Source organism: Chenopodium album, chromosome 11 (genome assembly GCF_948465745.1).
Source record: "Chenopodium album chromosome 11, dcCheAlbu1.1, whole genome shotgun sequence".
Taxonomy (NCBI): Eukaryota; Viridiplantae; Streptophyta; class Magnoliopsida; order Caryophyllales; family Amaranthaceae; genus Chenopodium; species Chenopodium album.
In genome coordinates, this window is record NC_137844.1 from 19,768,541 (window position 1) to 19,793,913 (window position 25,373).

A 25,373-nucleotide genomic window follows, 5' to 3' on the forward strand; every position below is an offset into this window, starting at 1 on the left:
CGGTTTATATTATTTTTTGTAAATTTTATTTCTTAAGCTCTCCTCCCTAACCTCTTCAATAGCAGCTCCACCATTATCAACACCACCACACCACCACCTTACCTAACTTACTAGCATCCCTCCCACCCAACCTCGCCTAGTCCAGCAGCCTTCCCACCCAACCCCGCCTAGTCCACCAGACCCACCCAACCCCGCCTAGTCCAACAGCCCTTCCTGTGATCCCCCGTATTTTTTTTATTAATTTATAAATTTTATTTTATTTTATTTATAATAGTTATTTGTATTTTTTCGGAATTAAATTCCAAAAGTTTCAAATTATGAATTTGGGTCAAAATTATTATAGCACAAATTATTTTATGAACGTTCATTTTATGATTTATACCCATACAGACAAAGCCTAGTTCATTTCATTTATTTAATTAGCCCATTATTTTCATGAGGTCCAATTCTACCCTACAATCTATCTATCTATCCATACCTATAATTATACTAAAACAAAGGACACTTGAGCTACACCTTGACACGTGTCACTCTGTTGTTAAAAATTTTCCTACTTAATTTTTCACCTCTAAATATATCAACTAAATTAAATATACATTATATGAAATAAGATAATATAAATATTATATACTCCTAATAAAGAATTATGAAAAGATTATGATATTGCATAATATAGAACAATCTTATAATCTATAAAATCCAAGATTATTAGTTAACTAAAACTGTACTTTTTTTTTGAAGAACTAAAAATGTACTTAAGAATATTAGTCTACTAACTATTAGTCAACTTTTTTATTTTTATTCAACTAAAATACAGTTAAGAATCTACATATATGTAGATCTTATGTAATATTTTTGCCAAATAATATATTTCGTAACTAATGTTAATTTTATGTGATAAATTATTGTCGAAAACAAATAAATTAAAAAAATCTCATCTTTGAAAAAATTTAATCATCCTCTGGTATATTTGTTTTGATTTTCTGGTCTAATGTGTACAAGCTGCTATAATTTATCTAATGAAATAGTTCAAAATTTATTAAAAATAAAAAGATATCTAATTTCTTTTGACAAACATTCAATAACATATTTCACAATTAAATCTCAATTCAATACTTCCCTTCAAAAAAAAAAAAAATAGAAAAAAAGAGTCTCAATTCAATACTAAGAAATTTTAAAGAGAAAAAACTTACCTTAATTACCTAGAATTGGATCGAAATTTTCATTGTGCAGGTAAATAACAATGGAAGTAAGGGGCTTTTTTGTCATTAGATATACTCTGTAGGACATAAGCTTACTATACATAACGACAAGAGTCAACTTATATTTGCACATATTTAGCAAAATCCATGTCAACATTTTCCCCAATTTTGAGAGGAGTACAATACATGAGAATGAGAAATCGAGTGAGAAAGAAAGAAAGGGAGGGAAAAGGTAGTTAATGGGCCCCACATGACGTCACATTTGAGTTGAGAGTCATGTAGGGTGGAAAGTTTTGATGTTTTAAAAAAATAATTGGTGGTAAAATAAAAAATAAAAATAAAAATAAAAACTGTAGGTTATAATTGCTAATAAAATAGCAATAATTGTAGGTGTGTTATGAAATATTTGTGGATGTCTATATATTCCTGTACTGTCCGGAACATTCTAGATCTAGGGTTTATAATTCTTAAAGCAAACCCTAACATTGTATCTGTATATATATCCCCTACTATGTGGATTAAACACGCAGATTAATTCTCACTTCATGTCTTATATTTTCTCCTTATTTTACAACACGTTATCAGCACCAAGCTCTAAGCCACAAGAAACCAACCCTGAAATAATTCCTTCGGATGCTCAAACTTATGTTCCAATTTATAAAGGCTTATTATTGTTTTGTGGTATCCTTAACCCTTTCTATAAATATGAGCAATATCTTCATTGTAGCTTATGAACAGTTGTTACGACACTGTAGCTTAGGAACATCGATTTTCCAGTTATGCCCTTGTAAAAGGTTTGTTGGTACTATAGATGTTTTGGTTCCCACTGATTATTGTCATTGCTTTTCTTTTGTGGCCTGTGTAACAAGCCCATATGACAAGTCAATTGGGGTGGTTGATTTTGTTATTAAAAAGATGGAGTTAGATTTCTAAAGTTTGGGTTATGGATTGTCCACAAGAAAAGTCAGGGCTTCAATAATTATTATGTAGTTGTATTGTTACATTATTACTATTATAATTACTTTTCAATCTAAATATAATTTTTTTTCATTTATTTTGTTTTATTTTATTTTATTTTATTTTATTTATTTTTTTTTGACAGCTAGTACAAAGGGACTTACTCCCCAAAGATTAGATCACCTACAGATAAACAATGAAAGTTAGGCATTAGAAAAGAAATTTTATGCAGCAAAATTCTATTACTTTAAGTTCCTGTATTCTGTCCTTGCAGCCACTTAATAGCCCTAGCATCCTGACAGCAGACCTGCAGATGCCAGATGTGGCTCCTTAGTGCAGACTTGAGACCCTTGTATATGGCAGTAAGTATGCTGGTAGCTCCTCCCTCCTGGTGACAGCTCTCTTCACCCTGGTCCAAGATATCTTCAGTAGTCTCAGGTACCAGCACCAGCTTCTATGCTTCCCATGTCGTTTCCCTTTCTACACCTCCAGCTTCATAGCCTTGCAAGTTCCCGTTCCAGTAATTAGGAGCAGGTTGTTGTTCACCGCTTCTCTTCTATGCGACTAGGACCAAATCCTGGGGGACTATCATACACTTGGATTTGGGTTGGATCACTGTAGTCCTCACATGAATTCCTCTTTTTAATAGTCATGACCACCCTGCTTTCCATTATTTTGATGAATGCCCATGGATTCAGCTTCGAGTTCTTGAAAATCCGGTTGTTCCTGGCTTCCCATATGCTTTCAAAGCCTGCTAAGAAAAGTTGATAGCTTCTCTCCATACTCTCATCCTTTCCTCCAAGGATCCTTTGCCAATTGTGAATCCAGTCAGCAATTGGGATATTGTCTTGGAAAGCCACATTTATACCCAAATTGCACCTTTTCTGCTTTAGAGTGCCAGCATATTTCCAGAAGCGCTTCCAATTGATATTACTTGAACTCTCTGGGAACTGATTTGACCCCGAGTCATGCTTCGAATCAAACAATAGTCTATAACCACTTTTAACAGTGTAGGATCCACCATGATTTCCCTTCCATATTATTAAGTCCTCAATACCTGCTTCCATTGGAGTAATGTTATGAATCATTTTTATTGTGTCCTCTGAGAACCACAGCTTGCACCTATCTAAGTCCCACTCCCCATTTTCTTTACGAAGGCTGCTAACTCTTTCAGTTGTGTAGGTACTTTGATTCTTCCATTCAGGTGTCCTGCCATTTACCCAAGGATGGTGAATTTTTGCATAGCACCCATCACCTATGGACCACGCACATCCTTGCTTTAGAATCTATAAACCCCACTTAACACCTTTCCAGCCCTAAGAACCAGATTTCCTATTTTCCCAAGCATAATCAAAAAGAGTATTTTTTATCAATCCCATACTTAGGACAAAAGACCTTACTGATCAGGGAATCTGTGTCATGAATGATTCGCCACCCTTGCTTTGCAAGAAGAGCTTGGTTGAAAAAACGAGCATCCAAAGTGCCCAATCCCCCCTTCTCTTTTATTTGAGTGAGATGAGCCCATTTCCTCCAATACACACCTTTGCCTATCTTGTTTCCTAGCCACCAGAATTTGGCAATTATGCTATTTATTTTCTTGAGAATATTTACAGGGCATTTGAAGACAGATAGAACATAAGTTCCCAAGCTTAAAAGGATAGACTTAATGAGAGTAAGTCTACCAGCATGGGAGAGGAAAAGTGAGTTCCAAGCATTTAATCTCTCTTTCATCCTGTCAACTAGTCCACCAAAAATCTGCTGTTTATTCACACCAAAATCTGCTGGGATGCCTAGGTAAATCCCAAACTTACTACTCCTTTTAATTCCTAGCAGCTCACTATATCTAATGGACTCATTATCATCCAGGTTAGGACTAGATAATAACACTGACTTCTCTTGATTGATCACATGTCCCGAGGCCTTACAGTAAGTGTCAAGGACCTCACTTAAGGCCTGCACATTGCTGTCTTTTCCTTGCAAGAAGAAAACCGTGTCATCTGCAAAAAATAGGTGGCTAATTTTTAGAGCTTTTTGTGCCACACTAATCCCCACAATGCTGCCCTTATCTTCCTCAATCTTAATTAATCCAGACAAGCCCTCCATACAGAGAATAAAAAGATAAGGGGATAGGGGGTCCCCTTGTCGTAGGCCACACTTAGGAGAAAATTTTTTCTGAGGAAAGCCATTAATGATTACAGAGAAGGAAACTGAGCTCACACAGTTCATGATCGTTCTAATCATCAAGTCAGGTAAACCGAACTTAAATAACACTTCCTCAAGAAAATCCCACTTAATCCTATCATAAGCTTTACTCATGTCCGTTTTAATGGCTAGCTTACCTTTAACCCCCTTCTTGGATTTCCTAATTGTTTCTAACAATTCATGGGCAATTAAGATATTATCAGAAATAGCTCTACCCGGGATAAAAGCATTTTGAAAATGACCCACCAACTCATTAATCACCTTCCTTAATCCGTTTGTAATGCATTTTGAAATGATCTTGTAGGTGACATTGCAGAGGCCAATTGGTCTAAGCTTATCCATTGTTTCAGGGTGATCATATTTCGGGATAAGAGCTATATTCGTGTAGTTTAATTCTCTCAAGATGTTACCTGATTTAAGAGCTGATTGCATTGCCTCAATCACATCATCTTGTATCCAACTCCAATTTTTTTGATAAAATCCGGCTGGTATCCCATTAGGCCCCGGAGCTTTCCATGGCTTCATAGCAAAAAGGGCGTTCTTGATTTCTCTTCTCGTATACGGCTGTGAGAGTAAGTCTCTCTGATCTTCAGTAAGCTTCCTGGTAATTCCCTTGATGCCCTGCTCAATTTCAAAGTTCCTATTTGAATGTGTGACAAGATCATTCCCCCCGTAAATTAAAACTTAGTTGTACTATACTTTCAAAAAGCAATAGCGTTTTCCATTTAAGAAAACTAATGCACTATTACAATCACACTTAATGCCACTTATTATACCAACTTATAATATGATATGTATATGGAACAAGGTCTAGTACATTTACATTTCCAATAGGGATAAACCGTTGGGTCATAAGACCTCCAAATCATGCGCAATCTCTTATACTTTGTCAACTGGGATAAACCGTTGGGTCATAAGACCTCCAAATCATGCGCAATCTCTTATACTTTGTCAACTCTTGCTTAATCTTGAAATCAAATGAAATCAAGTTAATTACATTGTTAATAATTATATATTCAGCCACTATTAGTGTGAAGTTGCCTACCTCTAATAATCATTTACTGAGTTATGGAATTCGGTACAAAGACCTTCAGATCATGCGTCAATCAGTTAAGCTTGGTTAATCATTATAAATCAAATTAACTTCAATAACCATTGATTGTGTTACGAAATTTGGTCCAAAGAGGTTCTAATCATGCGTCAATCTCTTATACTTTGTCACCATTTCTTAATCCTTAATTAAATCATATTAAATGAAATCGAATAAGAATGATATATTTAACAACTATTACGATCAATTTCCTTCTATCCAATAATTATGTATTAGGTCACAAAATTTGGTTCAAAGACCTTCAAATCATACGTCAATCTCTTAAACTCCATCAAACTTTGCTTAGATTTTAAATAAAATCCAATATTTGAATAATAATATATTTACCCACAATTATGGTGAATTGTTTTGCTACAACTATGCCTCATACAACAACTCAAATTTATTGGTCATTATAAAGTCATACCAAGATTTTATTACATTGTATATATATATAAACAAGTATTCATGGCTATATTAATCATTCCTTCAGTATTTAATATTGCTTTTCGCCACTTACTTATGATATATTTGATAGCAAATTCACTGCTCTATCAAGTATGCTACAGTACTGTACACTACATAAAGGAAGGTTAGGTGATTTGACACAGTTGATGTAGAGTGTACTTTTACATAATTTTTCCCTTAAACTTCTGATTGCTTGTCCAATATGTTTTCCAAGCTTATTATAATTATTAATTTTTTTTCCCAACTTATAATACTTTTGATTATTATATTATTGAAAAGTACTTGTCATATAGAAAAAAAAAAGTATATACATTTCCTATAGTCTTTAAATAATATAAAAATCGGAAAAAAAAAAGACAAATATATATATATATATATATATATATATATATATAATAAATACAAATTTGTTTTGCTAGACTTAGAACTCTCCAATTTCACAGTTTCACCTTGCATGCTAATTCTTCAAGGTTCGCACTGTTTTTAGATATAACTATTATTACCTTATTTCATTCATCAACTATATTCTTGATTATACTAAACTCTTTGATTATTGTTTGGTTTTTGTATTGTATAGGAACTTTCAACACATTGCTGGTCTGAGTGGGATTCAATTGGGTCTTCAACGAACCTTGTTGTTACAATACAGTTGGTAAGCTTAATATTTTTCAATCAATTTTGATAGCAACTTATTGTTGGGCCCGTATTATAATACGACCCATTACATTTAGGGCATCAATCCAAGATCAATAATCCAGCAAAAATAAGCAAACGGCTTGATTGGAGCAAACAAGGAAAGCAACATCAAGGATATCAATCAAGGAGATACTTGCCAAAGATACACCTACAGAACAGGGAAGAAGATAAATCAAGAGGATCTTCCTCATTTTAAATATATTCCGAATATATTTGTAAACCCTAGAGATCCCTAGGTATAAATAAGTGTAATTAGACATTTTAAACATTCATGTACGCACATATACTCTAAATACAATAGAATTACTCTGCATTTACCTACGGAGCTTCATCCCTACTGAAGAAGGAGGCTTGTCCTTATTCAGTATTGTATCTCTAAACTTATTCTCTTTTCACAATAGAGTTCATTCTGTTTGTTTATTGTTTGTTCATTGCCTATCAATTGCTTTATTATTGCTTTATTGTTAATTTATATGCTTTTGGTAGTATGATTGTTATTACTCCTCAAACCTAGCAGATTCTCATATGTCCTTGTTGAGATTTGCCTAAACAATTTGGCGCCCACCGTGGGGCTGATAATCAATTAACCTACCAATTCGCCAAAAAACCAATACAAACACCATGTCTGGGCACCAAGTACCCTTTACCATGGCCGAAATCAATGAGGGAATGAACGCATTCCGTCAAACCTTAGACCAACAAAAAAGCCAGATTGAAACACTGTTGGCCCAAAAGGTTCAAACCGAAGCCAAGCTTACCAATCTCACCAAACAAAATGAAGCCCTTCGTAGCCAAATACAATCAGTCGCTTCTAAAACCATTAATACCAGAAAGAGCACTGAAAGTATAGCCATGCAGCTTGATATGTCAGGTACTTTTCATACCCCTAATGGGGAAAAAGGATCTAACACTAGGGAAACAGCCCTAGATCTAGACTCTTTGAATGCAGGAACCCCTAAGCAGAGTAGCCAAGAAGGATCTGAGGAGGGAAATATAAAGAAGGTAGTCAAAGAGTACCTCAAAGCAATCGAAGCCAAGATCGCCAAGATCCCTGGAATGCCAAAACCCATGGAGGAAGAGGCGTCAGATGGCTATATAGAGTCTCCTTTCTCAGAAGAGATCGCCATGGTAGAAGTGCCAAAGAGGTTCAGCACACCCAACATGGCCATGTATGATGGAACAACAGACCCTGATGAGCACGTGTCCCTCTACAAGCAGAAGATGATGACCAGCTCAATCCCTAGAGACATCAGAGAGGCCATCATGTGCAAAGGCTTTGGAGCCGCATTATCAGGTCCAGCTTTAACTTGGTTCATTAATTTAGATAATGGGACAATTCGATCTTTTGCAGGAATGGTAAACCTATTCAAGGTCCGGTTCGCCAGCAGCAGGAAAATAGAGAAGCAGTCATCGGATTTATACCGTGTTGTGCAAAGACATGGTGAATCCTTGAGGGATTATCTTAACAGGTTCATCAGGGAAAAGATTGGAATACACAAGTGCGATGCTCCTACAACCATTGAAGCGTTCGGAAGAGGATTGCTAGATCACAGTGAGCTCTACAAGGAATTAACCAAATATCCATGCACAACCTTTGAAGATGTACAAGCTAAAGCAATGGCCCAAGTCAGATTCGAGGAAGATGCATATGCAAGAAAGACTCCAGAGCTCAGAAAGGATGAAGATCGTCCGTTAAGAAGGAACAACAACTTCCCCAGGAGAGATCATCGATTCAAGCCGTATCAGCGTTCCCGCTTTGATGAAGGATCAGTCAATGCTGTCGAAGGAGAGTTTTCTGATTGGAGGGAAGATCCTGAGCTCCCACCCAAGTTGCATGAGTATTGCTTCAATGTCAACCCTACAGGAGTAATAAGGACCTTAAACAAGATGGGAGATACAGTTCAATGGCCTAGAAGGAGTGATAGGCCTGGGGAGAAGAAGGATCCATCCAGATGGTGTAATTTCCATTCAGATATCGGTCACACTACGGACGAATGTGTCGCGCTTAGAAAGGAAGCTGCATACTTGCTGAAGAAGGGTTACCTCAAAGAACTCTTGTCAGATAGATCTAAAGCTTCAGGGAAGGATAGAGAGTCCAAGCAAGGAGGTCCTCCACCCCCACCTCCAATTGTCAAAACCATCTACTTCATATCTGGAGGGTCAGAAGTATGCGGTTTAACATATTCAGCAGTGAAGCGACATGCAAAAGAAAGCAACAAAGAGCAGCCAGATAAAAGGGAAAAATCCAAGATAGACATCCCTATCATGTTTGAAGAGAGCGATGCAGTTGAAGGTCATCATGATGATCTAGTGATCTCACTCCCGGTTGGAAATTGCATGATCAAGCGAATCCTAGTTGACAATGGAAGCTCTGCAAATATTATCATGCTAGACACCCTGAAGCACATGAACATAGATGAGAAAAATATCGTCAACAAATCAACAATGCTAGTAGGATTCAGCGGGGAAACCAAAAAGACAAGTGGAGAAATTACATTGGTAACATACGCAAAAGGGATCAACCTACAAGTCAAGTTCCTAATAATCGACACTCTGTCTTCATACAACATGATTTTGGGAAGACCCTTGATGTGTGACATTTTTGGCACTCATTTGGTTCCTTTTTGGATGATTTTTATTTCATTTTATCTCTCTTTTCTTTAGTTTTCCTTAGTTTTATTCTTGTTTTCTTCATTTTATGCTTTTTGTAGTTAGTTTCTCTTTTTCATGTCTTTTTCTAGTTTACTTGTTATTTTTCTCTTTTACTTGCTTTTTATCTTTTGCTTGTAGGTGGTAATTGATTGTCCAAGAATTCCCGGGCTTCCTTTCTATAGTTTTCCATTGATTTTCATGCCTAAAGCTTGTGCAAGAAGTTTCAAGTCAATGAGAGGTTCAAGGAGCATGCTTCAAAGTCTTGTTTATGCCTTCCTCATGGCTCATTTTCTTCAAGAAATTCAAGGAAGTTGCTGCCTACCTTGTCCTCCATCATCATCATCTAGGATGCGTGCACCTCGTGAGCAAGGGCAAAGAAGAAAGGAGGAAGCTGCAGCTATGTGCGGGCGCACTTGAGGAGTGTGCGGCCGCACATCTGTCGTGTGCGGCCGCACATCAGGTGTGTGCGGGCGCACATTCCTGGGTACACTCCTTCGAGCGCCCGCACTTACGAGGGTCTATTTTTGGGCGTCATTACCGACCTCTCCTTTGTATATATAGTTATTTCTACCTGTTTTTGGAAAAAAGGAAGTTTTAGTTTTAGATTGAATTTGATAGTTAGTTTTTGGGAGAATTTTAGAGAGAGAAACTCAAGAACTAGAGAGAGAAACTCATGATTTTTGGTGATTGCTCAAGGATTCCTCATTGTATTTGATCTTTGGATCAAAGTTTTGTAAGGATCTTCTTCTTGATTTCAATACAAGTTTGATTTTAGTTGATTTCATTAGTTTTTCATATTGTTGATGATTGATTTGGTTATTGATTGAATTTTGATTGATTTTGATTGATTGTTGGTTTAATCTTTGAATTCAAGTATGTTGATAATGAATTTGATGAATGTAGTAGTTTTGATCTCCATTTCTATGGCTAGTGAGTAGTTTCCTAGCTAGGGAGATGGTGAAGCATGTATGAATGATGGAATAGTGTAATTTGGGGATAATTGATGGAGTTGATGATATGATTAAATTTGGTTGATATTTCATGTGCATGTGTGTGATTAATTGAGGTTTGGCCATCTTTGATTAATACACTAGATTGCATTGTAAGCTTGCTATGATACGGACCATTGATTAGTGAACTTGCAATTTCACGATTGAGGTGCTTTGTGACGTTCCCTAGTTAGTGTTTAGCGTAGTTGACGCTAGTTAGACCTCTAGGTGAACCACCTTAGTATGCTCTTTTGGATACATGATTATTTTCCTTCATATCGCTTGACTTAGTCGGTTTGACCTCCCAAATTACCGTTTCCATTATGATTGCATGTGGATCCATTGCCCTAGTGTCTTAGATTGATTTAATACAAGTTTGCATACCTAGTTAGCTTTACTTCTACCTCAAACCCCTTCTTGATTCCGAAATAGCTTGATCTAGACTTCGTGCACTTGATATCCATTCCCTTGGGTTCGACCTTGACTTGCCACTATGCTAAATAGGGGTTAGTTAAGTTACAAATTTTGTTTGATAGGGTGGGGCGGTAGCCCAACGACCTACCATTCTCCGTCCCATCAAAATGGCGCCGTTGCCGGGGAATGGTGCTTGAGTGTATGTTGTTTTTGAGTCTATTTCATTTTGATAAAATACAAAAAGATTTTGTTTCTCTAGGCTACATTTGTAGCCGTGCTACTAACATTTTTGTGTGAGTTTTGCATGCATAGAACCCGTGATCGTCCCCTTGTTCCCCTTGATCCGGAAATTGAGAGGACTCTTTCAAGAAGAAGAGTGGATAATAGGTCCTTGGCTTATAGCTCTTCAAGTGAAGAAGAAATTCAAGAAGAACAAGGAATGGGTGAAAATCCTAGAATAGCCTTGAAGGAGCTTGGAGTGCCCGGGGCATATAGGTTTGAGAGTGGAATAGCTCCACCTACTACCCCGGCAAATGACTTCGAAATCCGGCCGGCAATGATCACCTTGATTGAGAGAAGGCAATATAGTGGGGCTAAGAATGAGAGCCCATTGAACCATTTGAAAGAATTTGAAAAATATTGCAACACTATCAAAGTCAATGGGGGTCTCTCAAGAATTCATCCGCCTCAAGTTGTTCCCTTTCTCTCTATTAGGAAGATCTTTGGAGTGGCTAGACAAGGAAGTGAAGCCCAACTCCTTGAGAACTTGGGATGATGTTACAAAGGCTTTCTTGTCCCGTTTCTATCCCCAAAAGAAGACGGCTGAGGCAAGAGCCTTGATTCAAGGGTTCAAGCAAAGGCCGAGTGAAAGCCTTTATGAAGCATGGGAGAGATTCAAAGAGTATCAAAGGGAGTGCCCTCACCACGGAATCCCCACATACCAAGTGATCCAAATCTTCTATGGCGGTTTAAGTCCCCAAGGCAAGTCATGCCTTGATGGAGGGGCCGGGGGCCCTATCATGAACAAAACCGAAGAAGAAGTTGTGGACATCATTGAGGACGTGGTGACATATTATAGGGATTGGCAAGATGGGGAGAGAGACTCTTCAAGCAAGCAATCTTCATTGTATTCGGTGGACCATCTCAATGCAATCAACAACCTTTCCTCCCAAATGACAAACTTAGGAAAGGAGGTCACCGCAATCAAAGCTAAGTTGGAGAGCACTTTTACCTCTTCTCAAGCTTCTAATCTTCCCTCCCAATTTAAGGGGAGAGGTACTCCTTCTAACTCTCAACCCCCTCCCTCTTCACATAATATGCCTTTGGGTTGCTTGTTTTGTGATGCATGTGGATCGTATGATCATGAATCTAGTGTTTGTCCTAATGAATGTGTTGATGAATTTGACAACAATGAGTGTGAACATGTTAATTTTGTGTCAAACAACAATGTTCAAAGGTTTGATAATCAAAAAGGACAATGGAATAGGAATTACCAAAACCAAGGCAATTTTGACAACTATAATCATAATGGTGGTTATAGGAACCAAGGGAATCAAGGTTCTCGTGGTAACCATAACCAAGGTTATAGTAGCCAAAATCAAAGCCAAAACTATGGTAATCAAAATCATAATTATGGTAATCAAAACCAAGGTTATGTAAATCATAACCAAGGTAATGGAAACCATAATCATGGTGGCGGTAACCATAATCAAGGTTATGGTTCAAATCAAAATAGGAGTAATTGGAACAACCAAGGAAGGGGAAATTTTCAAAACAATGCTCAAAGAGGTCCCCCACCCGGTTTTGTTCCAAAGACTCAAAATGAAAATTCCTATTCACAACCTTCTTCTCCTAAGACAACCTTGGAAGAGTTGATTGATAATCAAACCAAGATCATTAACACCTATATGGCGGTTAGTGATAAGAAATTCAATGAGATGATGACCCACAATAAGATGCTTGAGACTCAAATTACTCAATTAGCAAGCACTATTAAGGATTTTGCTAGTCCTTCATCTTTGCCTTCCCAAGGTGTTGAACCAAAGAAACCCGTGTACTCTATTGCCACAAGTGGTGGAAATGATTTTGATGAGGGAGTTTCTTGTTCAAAAGAGGGAAGAGATGAGAGTGGTGCTAAGGAGAATGAAGTGGAAAGGGTTGAGTCTAAGGAAATCTATTGTGAGGTTGACAAAAGAGAAGAGTGTGTTGGTGAAAAGATGAGTGAGATATAGAGATTTCCCGATCTACCATATCCCCAAAAATATTTGAGATTCAAAATGGATGAGCAATTTGGGAAGTTCCTTGAAGCTTTTAAGGATGTTCATGATTCTACACCCGCTACCGAACCAATTCCCGACATGCCTAAGTACTCCAAGTTTGTTAAGGAGATCTTAAAAGAGAGAGAGGATTTTGATGAGGGTAGTTCGGTGGAAGGAGGGAAGTGCTTTAGTGCTCTTATCCATGGTGAACTTCCGAAGAAGATGGAGGATCCGGGGAATTTTTCAATCCCTTGTCGAATTAAGGAAATGGTTTTTGAAAATGCTTTGTGTGACCTTGGTGCTAGTGTTAGCATTATGCCTTTCTCGGTCTTCGAAAGGCTTGATCTAGGTGAGCTTCAACCGTCCAAGATAACACTTCAATTGGCCGACCGTTCTATTAAGCTTCCTAAGGGAAGAATTGATGATGTCCCCTTAAGGATTGGAGAGTTTGTTTTTCCGGTGGATTTTGTTGTTCTAGAGATTGAGGAGGATGAACATATTCCAATCATCTTAGGGAGACCTTTCTTAGCTACCTCGGGAGCTTTAATAGATGTCAAAGGAGGTCAAATTACTTTGAGGTGTGGGAAATTAGAAGAGAGTTTTAAGATAAAACCAATGCATGAGTCTTTATCTTGTGTCCAAGATATCGCATGTGCTAGTCTTTCTCGTTCCATTGATGGTATGTGCATGATTGATTCTTCTACTAACAATGTTTTTGAGATTGTTGATGATGTTTGTGCAAGTATTAATGACGTTAGTGAAGAAGAATTTGTGATTCAAAAGCCAAAGGATGAGAAAGATATTGGTTTTCCAAATTGGTTCAAGCTTAATTCTCATGAGGAAGAGAAAGCCTCCATGATTAAGGATGTTGAAGTCAAGCCGAAGAAAAAGGCCCGTGACTCGAAGAAAACAAGGAAAAGGAAGAAGTTGAGAAGTGAAAAAGAAGAATTTGAAAAGAATTTTGTGAGAGTTTCATCAAGCATTAATGAGAAGTTGCCCAAGGTTGAAGAAGAATTTGCTCTATCAACCACCTTGAAGAAGGTGGTGTTCTTTGATCCTCCATGATTAGGAGGAAGGGTCGAGCTTAGGACCTTAAGCAAGCGCTTCCCGGGAGGCAACCCGGAGTTTCTAACCTTTCTCTTTGATTTTTGAATTTTCTCATTTTTGTTTCTTTTATTACTTTGTCTTTTCTTTTACTTTTCTCTTTATTTGGATTTTTAGGATGTCCGTTTGTGGGATTGGAATTCAACAAATATGCATGATGGATGGAAGGTGTTCATGGCACAAATCATATTTTGTTCGATTCTAGTCGAAATTTGAGGTAAAAGGGTAAGAATTTTAGAGAGGTAAGATAGGAATTTCATATTTTGAAAGTTGGAGGAAATTGATACTTAGTGAATTTTTGTGGTGTGCACATGAATTTTCAACTTTGAGGACTTTGAAAATGATTTTAGCTACTGCCTATGATGTTCCTCATCACCATCATGATTCATGTGCGCACCCAAATAGGCAGTAAGTATCAAATCTTTGAGAAAAAAAAAGGAAGGAGCACGCACAGGGATGTGCGGCCGCACACGAGGCATGTGCGGGCACACAGCCTGTGTGTACGGGCGCACATCAGTGCTGTGCAGCCGCACAGATGCTGGACGTGCATTTATCTTCTTCTTCCTCCTTTTTCCCCTCATTTTCTCACTTCCCTCATCTTCCTCACTCATACCCTCATTCAAACCCTCCTTTGTGTGCACTCCTCCACCCTCATTCATCATCCAAAAACACTCAAATCCTCACCAAAATCACTACATTCTTACTCAAAATCACTCACAAATCTTTCTCCACTACAAATTCCTCACAATTTGACCCTGGATACATGAGATGAAAGCTATCCCCTCTACGTACCATCAAGTCATTAAGTTTCCTACTAGGTGGGGAATTCAAGACATCTGAGGAAATCCTAAAGAAGCCAAAGAATGTTACAAGATAGCATTGAAGGCAACATCTGCAGAGAAAAGTTCAGCATAGCAACCAGAGGGTCAGCTGGGCCAAGAGAAATTAAGCATATCAGAGGAGCAAGAAGCTACAGAAGTCCAGCTGAACCCCATACATCCAGATCAAAAAGTCAGAATAGGATCAGAGCTGAAAGCGGAACTCAGACAACAAATTTACAATTTCCTAGAAGAAGAGAAAGATGTGTTTGCTTGGACCCATGAAGACATGAAAGGCATTTCCACAAAGGTTATCACCCACAAGTTAAACGTTGATCCAATGCATACACCAGTGAAGCAAACAAGAAGGAAATTCGCGCTAGAAAGGAACAAGATCATCAACGAAGAAATTCAAAACCTATTGAAAACGGGGAAGATCAGAGAGGTAAAGTACCCAGAATGGCTTGCCAACGTGGTGGTAGTAAGGAAGAAGAATGGGAAATGGCGAATCTGCATATACTTTACAGACATCAACAAAGCTTACCCAAAAGACCCATTCCCTTTACCGCATGTCGATGCCATGGTAGATGCCACATTAGGACACGAGTTGCTATCCTTTATGGACGCCTACAGTGGTTACAACCAGATCCTCATGCACAAGGATGATCAAGAGAAGACAGCCTTCATTACCAGTCAAGGAATATACTGCTACAAGGTGATGCCTTTTGGATTGAAGAATGCAGGAGCAACGTACCAAAGGTTGGTAAACAAGATGTTTGAAGAACAAATTGGAAACACAATGGAAGTTACATAGACGATATGGTAGTTAAATCCAAGAAAGCAGAAGATCACGTCAGAGACCTTAGAGAAGCATTCGTCATCCTGAAACAATACGGTATGAAGCTAAATCCCACAAAATGCACATTTGGAGTACAATCAGGAAGGTTCTTGTGATACATGGTTACACAAAGGAGAATAGAAGCCAGTCCGGAACAAGTCAAAGCCATCCTAGATCTGGAGCGACCAAAATCCAAGAAGGATGTACAGAGCTTAACAGGAAAAATCGCAGCACTGAACAGGTTCATCTCAAAGTCTTCAGAAAAGAACAGAGCTTTCTACGAGGTACTGAAAAAGAACAAGGAGTTCAAGTGGGAACAGGAACACGATGAAGCATTCCAGAAGCTGAAAGAATACCTAGCCAACCCGTTGATTCTCTCCAAGCCCAAAGAAGGAGAACCACTCCAGCTATACCTTGCAGTATCTGAAGGGACGGTCAGTGCAGTTCTCACAAGAGAGGAAGAAAAGGAACAATTTCCAATCTACTACGTAAGCAAGACCCTGCTCAGTGCGGAAACAAGGTATGCATCACTAGAAAAAATCATTTTAGCCTTGTTCACTGCTTCAGTAAAGTTACGTCCATACTTCGAGAGCCATTCCATACAAGTACGAACCAACTATCCCATCAGAGCTATCGTGAGAAAGCCAGAAATGTCAGGAAGGATGGAGAAATGGGCCCTACATCTGAGCAGGTACGACATACAGTACGAACCCAGGACGGCGGTCAAATCTCAAGCCTTGGCAGACTTCGTAGCAGACTTCAGCCCTACCCTTGAAGCAGAAGCGCAGAAAGAAGTACTGGCACTACAGGAACCAAAAGCTGCGCAGAAATGGACACTCCATACAGATGGTGCAGCAAACATACGCGGAGTAGGCTTAGGAGTGGTACTGACATCACCCCAAGGAGACAAGATAGCACAGGCAATAAGGTGTAACTTCAAGGCTACCAACAATGAAGCTGAATATGAAGCACTAATCACAGGGCTAACCGTTGCAAAGGACATGAAAATACAACACCTGGAAGTAATTTCTGATTCTTTACTCATGGTAAACCAAGTCAACAGGCAGTATGCAGCAAAAGATACTAGAATGATTGCCTACCTAGAAGTCACAAAGAAGCTCATCAAAGAGTTCAAGGAGTTCAAGATAGAACAAGTACCCCGAAACCTGAACACCGAAGCAGACGCACTGGCAAATTTGGGGTCAAACATCAATCCAGAAGAATTTGGAGCAATCCCACTAGTACACGTACTCTCACTAGCCATAGAGAAAGAGTCAACCATGAGTGTCTACGAAATTCAAGCAAGCCCTACAGAAGAAGAAGACAACAGTTGGACAACGCCTCTGAAAGAATACCTCTTGGGCAACACGAAACCAACAGGGAAAGAAGCAGCTCAAGCATTCGCTCAGAAAGCCTCCAAGTACTGCCTGATCAGCAACGTACTCTTCAAGAAGTCTGCAGCAGGACCTTTCTTAAGATGCCTGGAAGGAAAAGAAGCCCAGCAAGTCTTACTGCACAGTGGAGAATGCGGAAATCACTCCGGAGGAAGGAATCTAGCCAACAGAGCACTTAGAATGGGATACTACTGGCCCAACATGAGGAAGGACGCAGCAGAGTTCGCTAAGAAATGCCTAGCATGCCAAAAACATGCGCCCTTGACACACAAGCCATCAGAAGAATTACACCCAACGTTGACACCTTGGCCATTCATGAAGTGGGGAATGGATATAGTAAAGCTACCCCCGTCATCAGGACAGAGAGTGTACTTCTTAGCAATGACAGACTACTTCTCCAAGTGGATTGAAGCAGAAGCATACAAGGAAATCAAGGATAAGCACGTCATCTCATTCATAAAGAGGAACATTCTAAGCAGGTTCGGAGTACCAGCAGAGATCATTACAGACAATGGGTCCCAATTCATCAGCAACAAAACCACCAAGTTCTGTAAAGAATGGAACATCTCCCTTATCACATCTACACCAAGGTACCCACAGGCAAACGGACAGGCAGAATCAAGCAACAAAGTTCTTATAGGCAACATGAAGAAAAGGCTGGAAGGAGCCAAAGGAAAATGGGCAGATGAGCTACCCAACATATTGTGGGCAGACAGAACAACTCCTAAAGGCGCTACTGGTCATACCCCTTTCTCACTGGTGTACGGATGTGAAGCAGTAATCCCAACAGAGAGTACCTACAACAAGGTACGGGCTAATGACAGAAGAAAGAAACCAAGCAGAACTAATTCACAACTTAGACACAGTAGAGGAACTCAGGGAAGACGCACAAATGAGAATGGCAGCATATCAGCAGGAAGTGGCAAGATCCTTCAACAAGAATGTCAGAATCAAAGTCTTCAAGCTAGGAGATTGGGTTCTCAAGAAGGTATATGAAAACACCAGAGAAGTCAATGCAGGAAAGCTAGCACCCAACTGGGAAGGACCCTATGAAATCACTAAGGTAGTAGGTAATGGAGCATACAGACTCAGGGATGCAGAAGGAAAAGACGTGCAGCGAAGCTGGAACGCAACACATTTAAAACTATATCATTTCTGAAGAAAAGTACGTAGTTATTATTTCAATTTTGTCTTTTAATTTACAAAAAAGAAAAACAAAAAAAAAAAAATCAGCACGACAAGGTACTCATCTCTCCCTATTCTTTGTCAATTTGATTTATGATCATTACGAGTACTGACTTTGGCATCGGAGGGCCGTTGGGGAAACCCACGGCCACCCCTCACCTTCTTCTGTTTTGCAAGGAGCACGACTGACATTACTGAGCAAGAATGAAACAAGTCCCTTCACCACAGAACGATGACCAGTCATTCTTGAACAGGACAAACCTGCTATCCTTACAAGGCATACAAACACATGTAAGTAGCATCACAACTGTAATACAACTGTAATACAATCGTGATACAACTGTAATACAATCGTGATACAACTACAATACAATCACAACACACTATACAGAAACATAATCCACACAGCAAGAAGGACAGAAATACTTAGTTGCATTGCAACAAAATTAAACAACTCATCCAGCTACAGAAGCGTAGCACAAAAAACAAATTATCCAAACTGCACTAAGGCAGTAAACAGAAACAACATTCAAAAGTTTCACATTTTTTTTAAGGTGACGCAGCACCAGCCAAACTAATTCTCCCCCATGTTGTCAGCAGGGGCCACTTCTTCAGCAACAGGCTTCATCACTTCTGGAGCGTCCTTGACTTCTTCATTGTGAGGAGAGTTCACTTCCTCATCAGCAAAGCTTAGCAGCAGTGAGCCAGGAGCAGCAGTCCCTTCAGGAAACGCCTTCTTAAAAGACGCCTTGTCACCATCATAGTCCCAAGCCTCATGCTTCCCTTTCTGAAACTCCTCCATCATCTCAAGACGTGCCTTCCCGTAGTAGTACGTAGCAGCATCAATGGCCTCGTTAGCAGCTTCCTTCAAGGTACCCTTCAGCCCATCCCGCTCAGAAATGCAGTCCCGATGCTTAGTCCGTTCAGCCTTCAGAGCCTCAGTAGCAGCCTTGTACTTGTCAGACAAAGCATCACGCTCCTTCTTCATAGCCTCATACACCCGAATAAACTCTAACACCTTGCCTAAGACACCAAGGCAAGATTGAAGGCTCTGCAAAGCAAAGATGAAGTGTAAGAAGCATAGTTCAATAATGTTGATTTTATTAAAAAAAATTCGGAGTATACTATACCTGGAAAGACTGTACGGCCGCCTCTTGTGAAAGGTCAGCAAAAGTCATCGAGGATTGGTGATCCTTGAAAGAAGGAAACAACAGGGTATCTACATGCGGAGCCAGAGAGTCAAAAGAAAACTCAGCAGCGTCAACATCAATAGGCATCTCCAACTTCCTCTTGAGACTAGCACGAGGCGGAGGTGGAGGAGGGACACCCTTAGAAGCAACCATCTTGATGGGAACAGTTTTAGAAGCCTGGGGGGACGAGCGAGACTTGAGACGACACAAGATGGAAGATGAACTAAGAAGATCATGAGACCTTAGTGACCTTGACGTATCTACAAGGAACATAGAAGAATTCAAAGGTAGCACAACAAGGAACACAACAAATGTATACAGCAAGGATGCTAATTGAATCAAATAAATTAACAATTGTATACAAGTATATTCAACAAGGATACAGCTGATTCAAAACAAATTAAAAACCCACAAAACTAAGCCAATCAAAAGCGAAACAAACTAGCATCAACCACACATCCACAAAATTATTAGTACAACAAAGCATCAAAACACACAAGAAAGAAAGAAAACACACCCTGAGACATGGTTGGGGCAACTTTCTGTTCAGAATCAGATTCGTCCAAGGACTTAATTTGAATAACTGCTTCAGGCTATGTCAACTTGATGAAAGATCTCTCGTCTGCACTCAACTCATACAACTTGTCTATCAAGGATGGAGACTGAGAGCGCTGCTTCAGTTTACTCACTGCAACCAACAAGCAAATAAGCCCAAATCAACAAAGAAGGAGAGAAGAACATAAAAGAATAAGAAAACAAAATACCTTCAGCCTCAACAGTGTCAATCAAAAAATCACAATCATCACCCAACGAGTCAATCCTCACAAAGAAGAACTTGTGATACCACTTCTTGTCAAACGCCTTCTCCAAGTCAGTCACCAAAGGACCAACACCATCCTTCAGGCGAAGACCAACTCGACCCTTACCACTGGTCCTGATAGTATAAGGGTAACACAAATCCCTCACATCAAGTTCTATACCCAATTTTGCACTCAGTAAATCCAGAATTCTCAACACCCTCCAAGTTTGGGGCAGTAATTGACAAGGTGAAACCCTAACTCTAGAAAGAAATTGACGAACAAGAGCAGAAAAAGGAAAAGTATGCCCAATTACAAAGGGATACTCAAAGAAACACACCCAACCAGGGGCAGTCCAGTCAGCCCTCTCCCTAGAAGATGGAATTTTCACCACAACCCCTTCAGGTAACCGCGCAATTGCAGCGATGTTTTGAACCTCCTCCTTCGTAATGGTGGAAGGATAGACATCTTTGGCAAGAAAGACGTTCTGCACCACCAAGTTTGGCCTTTTCACACCCTCATCCACCCCAGCAAACATCACTCTCACATGATCATCCATCGCAAAAACAAGAGAAAAAATACAAAGTAAAAAACAGAGCAAATAGAGAGGAGAGAAAAAGTACCTGATGAAATTGAAATTGGGGCAAAACAATTGAAGTGATTAGACAAGAGCCTGCACACCTAATAAATACCAAAGACGGAAATAAACCGCCCTTCACAGTTTTTGAGGAAGTTGCCTTAAAACCACCACCACTTTCTATTTTGCTAACCGTTGGAATAATTTCTGAAATTCAAAATATTTTCTAAAGCTTTTCTTTAGGTAATTTTCACTTCCAATACTTGGAAATAAAAATTAGGGGCAATTGTTGGGCCCGTATTATAATACGACCCATTACATTTAGGGCATCAATCCAAGATCAATAATCCAGCAAAAATAAGCAAACGGCTTGAATAGAGCAAATAAGGAAAGCAGCATCAAGGATATCAATCAAGGAGATACTTGCCAAAGATACACCTACAGAACAGGGAAGAAGATAAATCAAGAGGATCTTCCTCATTTTAAATATATTCCGAATATATTTGTAAACCCTAGAGATCCCTAAGTGTAATTAGACATTTTGAACATTCATGTACGCACATATACTCTAAATACAATAGAATTACTCTGCATTTACCTACGGAACTTCATCCCTACTGAAGAAGGAGGCTTGTCCTTATTCAGTATTGTATCTCTAAACTTATTCTCTTTTCACAATAGAGTTCATTCTGTTTGTTTATTGTTTGTTCATTGCCTATCAATTGCTTTATTATTGCTTTATTGTTAATTTATATGCTTTTGGTAGTATGATTGTTATTACCCCTCAAACCTAGCAGATTCTCATATGTCCTTGTTGAGATTTGCCTAAACACTTATAATAATTTTTGTTGGTGATAAATTGTAAATTTTTGATGATCTGCAATGCCTTTCTAGGTTCTATTAAATACTATTTGAGTTGTTGAAAATGTGTTTATAAAATTTGTAATTCTTGTCTTATAATGGATAAAAAGTAAAGAATTACTAAATTAAACATAAAATAGATATAAATTAGTGACATGAAATTTTTTGCTATTATTGTTATGCATATCAATCAAGATTAGAAATCATAATTGTTTAGGCTATATCTTCTTTTTCATTATTATTAAACTTCTAACAATGGTGCTTGATAGTAAGGATTTAATTGACAATTATGTAAGCTCAGATATCTGCTCTATGGCTATAAAAGTGGATAAATTGTATTGAATACCATTTCTTTTTCAAACAATGTTACTTATTTGATTGTTTTTATTTTAAGATAGGCCTTGTATATTTGTCAGTTACTTCAATTTAATTAATATCTTAGATATCTCTATTTTAAGTGACATCCTATTTTCCCATGGTGAAGAACTCCATTCTTATCCTTTCACTTATGGTTACTTTTATATATAGTCATACATTATTGAGAAGTCCTAGATTGTTGGTAGTAAACTGAGTAAAATGATCTTTCCATGTACACTACAGTCATAGACTACTGATAAGCCTTAGATTTTTGGTACTAAACTGAGTAAAATGATCTTTCCATGTACACTTTTCATGATAATCTTGAGAATCTATACTTCATGATGTTTCTCCTCAAACTCAGAAGCTTTATTTTCTTTATGTGATTTCTAACTAAGGTTATATTCATAGATTATTTTTAGTGCTAGATTGTCTTTTTGTACTGACTGCCATGCTTTCTTAGACTAAAATATGATAATTTGGACATTTCAGGATATGACTTCTTCATGTAGTGAACAAATTAGTATTCCTTTTCGACCACTATTAGTTCAGCTCACTGATTATCTTGACTTTCCTAAGCCTACATATTCTGTGGTTGATGGAGTTAAGCATAGTTCTTATGTTTATATTAGAATGGAGGGTGAACGGGGTATTTTTTAGTTTAATGGGGGTGAAGCAGTTACCATTGAAAGGAATGGTGTCCTTCGAATAAGTGTATTATTTCGATAGAGGGTTCGGAGCTATTAGAAAACTAATTATTTAGTAAGTTCAAGTGATCGGAATGCCTAGGTGGAGGCGGCTTCCGATCAGTAATATTAATGTATAATTAATATTACAGCTTAATCTTGATCGAACCCTTCGGGTCACACCCAAGCAACTAACGATCCGACACTACGAATTAATACGAAAGGAATTAATGAGTCACTCAAGTATTGTGAACAAAGATGTCGGATTCCGAGCTTAGAGCGTCGGAACCGAATCTTAAAAGTTAGGAATTGGCGAGACGGGAAAATGTTTCAAGTAACAAGTAAAAACCCTAGCCACGCAAAAGGTTAGGGAAGTGCGCCAAATAGAAGTGCGCCACGTGGCAGCGCACATGGCAGCACACGTGGCAATGCCATGTGGCAGCACACGTTGACAGCCACCAAGTGGCAGCGTGCTAAGTGGCAGCGCGCCACATTGGCAGCGCCATGTGGCAAGGGCCGCGGACCCGGGTCATGGATGCGGGCCGAAAGGTGGCGGCCCAACCGAACCCATCTTGGGGCTCAAGGTTGGATGCCACATGGTTAGCTCACAATGGATGTGAGTTGCCTTGGGGAGCAAGTGAGGAAGTGGTCCTCACCTAACCATGTGACACTTGTTACTTAGTTATTCCTTGATTTATTTAACTAGGAATTGAATTCAACATTCTTTCCATGTGGGATCCTTTTGTGAAAAGTCCCACATTGAAAGAGGAGAGGAATTCACAAGTAAGCACTCCTTATAAATAGCCAAGGCATACCTTGGGATTGTTCACTTGAGTAAGAGCTCAATTAGGCATCTCCACTTGAGAGAAAACCTATAAGCTCATTAATTACTCGGGTAGTCTTTTTGGTCGGATTGGCTAACCTCCAAGTAGTAGACTGGTCGGGTCGTATTGTGGGTGGATACCATCGGAGGTCATCACCCTTTGTGAGACTTGGCTTTCTCAAGTAAGAGCTCCGGTGGTCGAGCGAAGCACGATTCAAAGGTAATTTAGTCTTTTCTTAATCTTGTTATTTATGTCTTTAGGTATATTAATTGTGAGTATTCCTTGGGCTCGGGTTTTATTTCCGCGGTGAGTCGGACTCATCGAAACCCAACAGCGGTATCGGAGCCTTGCTCATTTATTTTTATAACAAAAATTTTCAAGGTGTTTTATGGCTTTATTTTTCAGGTTTTATGTTACTAATTAGATTAGTAGTTTGGTTTTAAAAATTTTAATCCCGTTTTAATATGATTTTTAGCCCTGAACCCAGATTTTCACCCAAAAATAGTGAATTTTGGGTGTAAGCAGCATTCTGGAAACTTTTCAATCCTTTTAAGGACTGTGAAAAAGCCAAAATCCGACCAGAAATGCCTTTTTTTGAGGGTTTTTCGTTTTTGACGAAAATTTTTAAATCTTTTAACCTTGAATCTTAATGGCATATTTATGGTGATTATGTATTTGGTTCTTTCCTTAATGTTTCTTCATTTTTTCACCTCTTTAAGCATGGTTATTTTGTAGTAATTAGTTCTTGAAAGATTGGTTAAATTTTCACATAATTGCAAATCCATTGCATTAAGTGTGAAAAATTTATTATTTGAGGCATCTAAGTACTAAAGATCCAATGTTTAATTGTTTTAAGTGGTTGAAACTTTGAGTTACTAAATTCCATGAATTTTTGTTGAACTTTTGGATTTAATCATTTATCAAGTTGATTGGAATCATAAAGTTTCAATCTTGTGATAGAAATTTCATTTATCTTCATATTGAAAGATATAATTTTTCAAGGATTCACAAGTTAAAGTTGGAATCTTTATTTGAATTTTGTGTTCATAATTCCAACTCCCCTTTATTTTGTCAAACCTCATGATTAATTTAAATTAATTAAATTAATAGTGAGAATAGCCTTATTCATTTTATTGCATCAAGTTGAACCAATTTTATTAAAGAATAGTTCTTGGAAATTTTTTTGGTTTTGTGCACTTGGATGAATTTATTTAAGTTGGACTTGTTATAATTTTCATTTTTCTCATTAAATTAATTCGGAATTAATTAATTAAGTTACGCAAAAATTCAAAATTAATCTCGGGAGTATAGCACGCAAACCGAGGCCACACCACCCTCGGCCAGCCGGGCTGCTAAGCAGCCCACATGTGGCTGCCAAGGGTTGGGTGCGCTTGGTGCGCACCACACTAACTGCGTGGCTGGTGCGCCACATAACAGCAGCAGCAGCAGCCAGGCACCAGCATGCTGCGGCTGTGGGCGCAGGCTGCTGCTTGGTGCGGGCGGTGTGCGTGCACTGCTCAGTGCAACAGCGGGCAGTGCGTGTGGGGTGTGCTGCGTGCTTGCGGCACGATGCGCACAATCCCACACTTGGCACATAAGCCCCAGTTTTAAGGCTATGTTTATTCGCGTTTTGGCCATTTAATTTATTTTAATTATTTTAATTATAATTATTAATTTTAATTCAAATTTTGGAGACTAGGCCTCGGTTTTGAGCGGCACTTGCAAAATTTTATTTTGGCAAAATTTTGGATTTACCGGCTTAATTAATTGAATTAATTAAGATGGATGCAGAATTTAGTGGGAGCTTCAATTTT

General features: G+C 38.6%; 1 protein-coding gene and 1 pseudogene across 1 annotated transcript; one reads left to right on the forward strand and one right to left on the reverse strand.

Annotated features, from left to right (window-relative positions):
* Positions 1 to 11,502: 11,502 nt before the first annotated feature.
* On the reverse strand, positions 11,503 to 11,601 carry LOC145569620 (small nucleolar RNA R71; annotated as a pseudogene).
* Positions 11,602 to 15,807: 4,206 nt separating this feature from the next.
* On the forward strand, positions 15,808 to 18,078 carry LOC145566420 (uncharacterized). Its single transcript, XM_081625846.1, has 2 exons — positions 15,808 to 17,561; positions 17,673 to 18,078. Exons 1-2 carry the CDS (start codon positions 15,808 to 15,810, stop codon positions 18,076 to 18,078), a joined length of 2,160 nt encoding a protein of 719 aa, XP_081481972.1.
* Positions 18,079 to 25,373: the final 7,295 nt, after the last annotated feature.